The following is a 4,174-nucleotide window of genomic DNA, read 5'->3' as shown; positions in this document are numbered from 1 at the left end:
GGCTTAGAGTTGCTGCTCTTGCTGAGAACCAGAGTTAAGGTCTTAGTACCCACATTCCCTGAAAATCCAGCTGTTGGGGGCCTGATACCTCTCTTGTCCTTCACAGACATCTATATGTGGGCATGCACACATGAGCACACGTGGATGCGCATGTGCACGCCTCTCAAACCCCACAAAACACACACACACACATACACACACACACACATACACACACACACACACACACATACACACACACACAGACACACACACTCATAGAATAAAATCTTTAAAAAGCATATATGTGTACTCATGTGCACATACATTTTGATGTGTGCACATGCACATAAATTAAAAATTTAAAAATTTTTAAGAATACCAACAAAAAATACACTATGTGAATCATTCCATATAAAGTACAAAAAGAAAGCTAAATACACTATGTGAATCATTCCATATAAAGTACAAAAAGAAAGCTAATCAGAGCTTTTTATTTCCGAGCTGAGTTGGGGCGATGTCCAGAGTTAGTAGGGGACTGGTTCTGGTATCACAGTGCTCTGCTCCTGGAGTCTTATCCAAAGAAGCTCAACCCTCTATAACAGACATACTCACATATATTTGCAAAGTCAAACAAAAATCAAAGGTAATAATGTATGCTTGGCTGTTAATATGATCAAACAAAATCTGTTTCTCGAAGCTGGCGAGATGGCTCAGTGGTTAGGAGCACTTGCTGCTCTTTTGAAGGATCTGAGTTGGATTCCCAGCACCTCTATGATGGCTCACAGCCATCATAGCTACAAGTGATCCAGTGCCTCTTTCAGCCTCTGCAGGCATCTGCATGACTGTGGTGTGTGTACAGACAACCACATGCAGGCACAGGCATAGATAAAAAGAATTTATTTCCCAAAAGGATTTGTAGATTAATATCTTTTTTACATTACAATGTTATAAACATGTTCTACAGCTAGGTTAAGAAATGAGATGTAAAAGTCGTAAGTGACTGATGGTATATCTGCATCCTTCTTATTTATTTTTGTATAGTAAAGGGTGAGCGGCAGATGTCAATCGAAGGTTTCGCAAGATACATGTTTTCATCAGAATGTCTACTGTTCAAAGAGAACTGTAAAACCGTGTACCAAGATATGAATCATCCATTAAGCGATTATTTTATTTCATCATCTCACAACACATATTTGATATCCGATCAAATATTGGGACCGAGTGACATTTGGGGATATGTAAGGTATTTATTTTGATTCTTTTTTAATTTTAATTTTATTTTTAAATTTTTCATTAATTTATTTACTTTACATCCTTATTGAAGATTCCCCTCCCTTCTTTCTTCCCAGTCCCTCTATCGCCCCTCCCCTCCTCTTATGCCCCTCCTCCCTGTCTCATCAGAAAAGGGGAGGCCTCTCATGGATATCAGCCTGCTTGGGCAGATGGAGATGCAGTAGGATTAAGTGACTTCTGTTGCCGCTGGACAAGGCATCCCAGTCAGGGGGAAGGGATCCGAAGGCAGGCAACAGAGGCAGAGGCAGCCCTGCCTGCTCCTGCTCTTAGGCACCCCACATGGAGACCAAACTGCACAGCTGTAACCTATGTGTCAGGGGCCTAGGTCCACCCTAATGTTTTTCACTTTAAATTAAGTCGGTGTGCATGCATTTGTATATGGTTATGTGCTTATGTGTGTAAGTGCTCACAGAAACTAGAAGAGGTTGTAGAATCTCCATGGAGTTGGAGTTATAGGTGATTGTAAGCCACTGGATGTGAGCAATAGAAATCAAACTCAGGCCCCCCCTGCACAAACAGCATGTGCTCTTAACCTTTGTGCCATCCTTGTAGCCTTTAGATGTATAGTCTGGCCTGCCCTTGGAGCCATTATCCTCTTGCCTCTGCCTATTCAGTGGATTCTGCCTGTATGTGCCATCACAATAACTATTTTGACTTTTAAGACTCTTACATTCAAAGCCCTTGCTGGTACTAAGTAAGTCACAGTGCTGAGTGACAAGGAGATTGCACATGAGAACAGAAGTCAGAGGGCTTAGGGATGCAGTTTGCCACTACATTGATGGTTCCTACATGAAACAGCAGTCTAACAAACCATGTATGCCCGCTAGCACCACAGACTCCTCCCCCCAGTCCCCTGCTCCTTCCTGCTGCCCTCCTCTCCATGAATCTACACCATTGGAAGCTTTTTGAACAATTTGCACATTTCTTATAGGAAAATATAAACTTCAAATGCCTATTTGCAATACACTAGATTCTAACAAAGGTGATCAGTATCAATTACTAGACACCAGGGCATGGTACTCTAAGAAAAAGCACTTCATACATATACTAAGTTGTGTGCTTTGGTGTTCTGGATAGATATTTTATGGATCAGCGTGTTTCATTTATATGGATTAAAGCAGTCTGTGCCATATCTTCACCTTTTCATCCTACAAGACAGCCTGCTATTAAAACTGGGTCCAGCTTAGTCAGCAGGGATCTATTGGGGAATGAACGTTTAGAGACCTCATACAAATTCATGGGAATCGGCAGATTAAAAAAAGGTAAATGAATATTACCGGGGCTGAAGAGGTTGAGAAAGATGAGACAAACAACATAAGAGAATGTGATATGGGTGTGAGGGCGTCACCTTCACATTGTCAGAAAAGGTTCCTCAACCAATGGCTGAGGGTAAAGAGGGAGCGGTGGAAAGATGTAATGCAAAAACTGGCAAGTTCTTGGAATAGAAAGAACAAGATGAACCAACCAGTACCCCCAGAGCTCCCAGGGACTAAACCACCAACCAAAGAGCACACATGGAGGGACTCAAGGCTCCAGCTGTGTATGTAGCAGAGGATGGCCTTGTGGGACATCAATGAGAGGAGAGGCCCTTGGCCTTGTGAAGGTTCGATGCTCCAGTGTAGGGGAATGCCAGGACAGGGAACTGGGAGTGGGTGGGTTGGGGAGCAAGGGGAAGGGGATGGGATAGGAAGGTTTTTGGAGGGGATAAAATTTGAAATGTAAATAAAGAAAATATCTAATAAAAGAAAAAAAAAAGAATGTTCAAATCTTAGAAAATAGCAAAAATACATGGATGTAGAGTACAGTAAAAAAGGGGCCTGAGGATGGGGTGGGGGTCAGATTGGAAAAGGCTTTTTGACCCTGGAGAAGGAGGGGAGTCACCAGACAGATTTTCCTTGAGACAGTGTCACAGTTTGACACTCTAGAAGCAGGGAGGATACAGCAGCAGTCTGGGTGATGATGACTGTGGATGACCACGTCAGGGCCAGCAGCCAAGACGAGGACAAGCTGCTTTGAGGAGGCAGAACCGAGAAGGCTCAACAGGTGACGTGGAAAGCTGTATGACTTGATCGGCCCAATAAACAAGCGTGTAGGGAAACAGTTCATTGAATATAGATGTTTACACCAAAGGCTTATTGTGCTGTATGAGGTAAAATCAAGAGCTCCAAGCTTCCTTGCTGCGTTTGTGAAAACAATCTGTTCTCTAAGACCTTTGTCAAGTAGGCAGCATCAGGTTGGGAAAAATGTAGTTGAAAGCCATTAGTATACAGGTAATATTTAAAATGATGAGACTGGATTGTATTGTTTAAGGAAACTACCATAGGTAGGGAGGATAAAACCCTACAGTAAAGTTATAAACAAGTGTCAATGTCTGTCCAAGTTAAAATCTAAGTCAATATAGAAATTTGAAAATCTTATCATTGTAGAAAATCGGTAGATTGTCCTAGTTACACCCTATGGTTGACATTTTGATGCTATCCCAATGGTTTAAACAGACAAGTTCAGAGTGCATGTATCCAGACATACAGAAAATTACTGCTGAATGCAATAACTGTCCCAACCTACTGGAAAAGAATCAGTTTGCGTTCAGTTGTAGGCCCTCTCTTGTTCCTTCAGACACCTGTGGGTGATGAATCTTAGTGCATCCCTCCTCTCGTTGCTTTCAGAGGATGATGAAAACGGTGTTTTAGAATCAGCGTGTGAGTTCCTGCTCTTCCTCCTCTCTCCCCGCTTCATGCTGTGATGGCTGCGACCCTCACACGTCACTACTGTACCTTTTTTTAAAAAATATTTTTTATTACATATTTTCCTCAATTACATTTCCAATGCTATCCCAAAAGTCCCCCATACCCTCCCCCCACTTCCCTACCCACCCATTCCCATTTTTTGGCCCTGGCGT

At 42.4% G+C, this 4,174-nt stretch overlaps 1 protein-coding gene across 4 annotated transcripts in view; it reads left to right on the top strand.

Moving 5' to 3' along the window:
• Positions 1-4,174, top strand: part of Plcz1 (phospholipase C zeta 1) — a 53,250-nt gene that overhangs the window by 16,870 nt on the left and 32,206 nt on the right. For all 4 annotated transcript variants that reach the window (XM_021165690.2, XM_021165689.2, XM_021165692.2 and 1 more), the window contains one exon: positions 1,024-1,225. In XM_021165690.2, the coding sequence (XP_021021349.1) occupies positions 1,024-1,225 (202 nt within the window). The remainder of the gene's footprint in view (positions 1-1,023; positions 1,226-4,174) is intronic.

This window comes from Mus caroli, chromosome 6 (genome assembly GCF_900094665.2).
Source record: "Mus caroli chromosome 6, CAROLI_EIJ_v1.1, whole genome shotgun sequence".
Lineage (NCBI taxonomy): Eukaryota > Metazoa > Chordata > Mammalia > Rodentia > Muridae > Mus > Mus caroli.
Note: the sequence above shows the minus strand (reverse complement) of the source record. Positions and strands in the feature narration are given on the sequence as shown.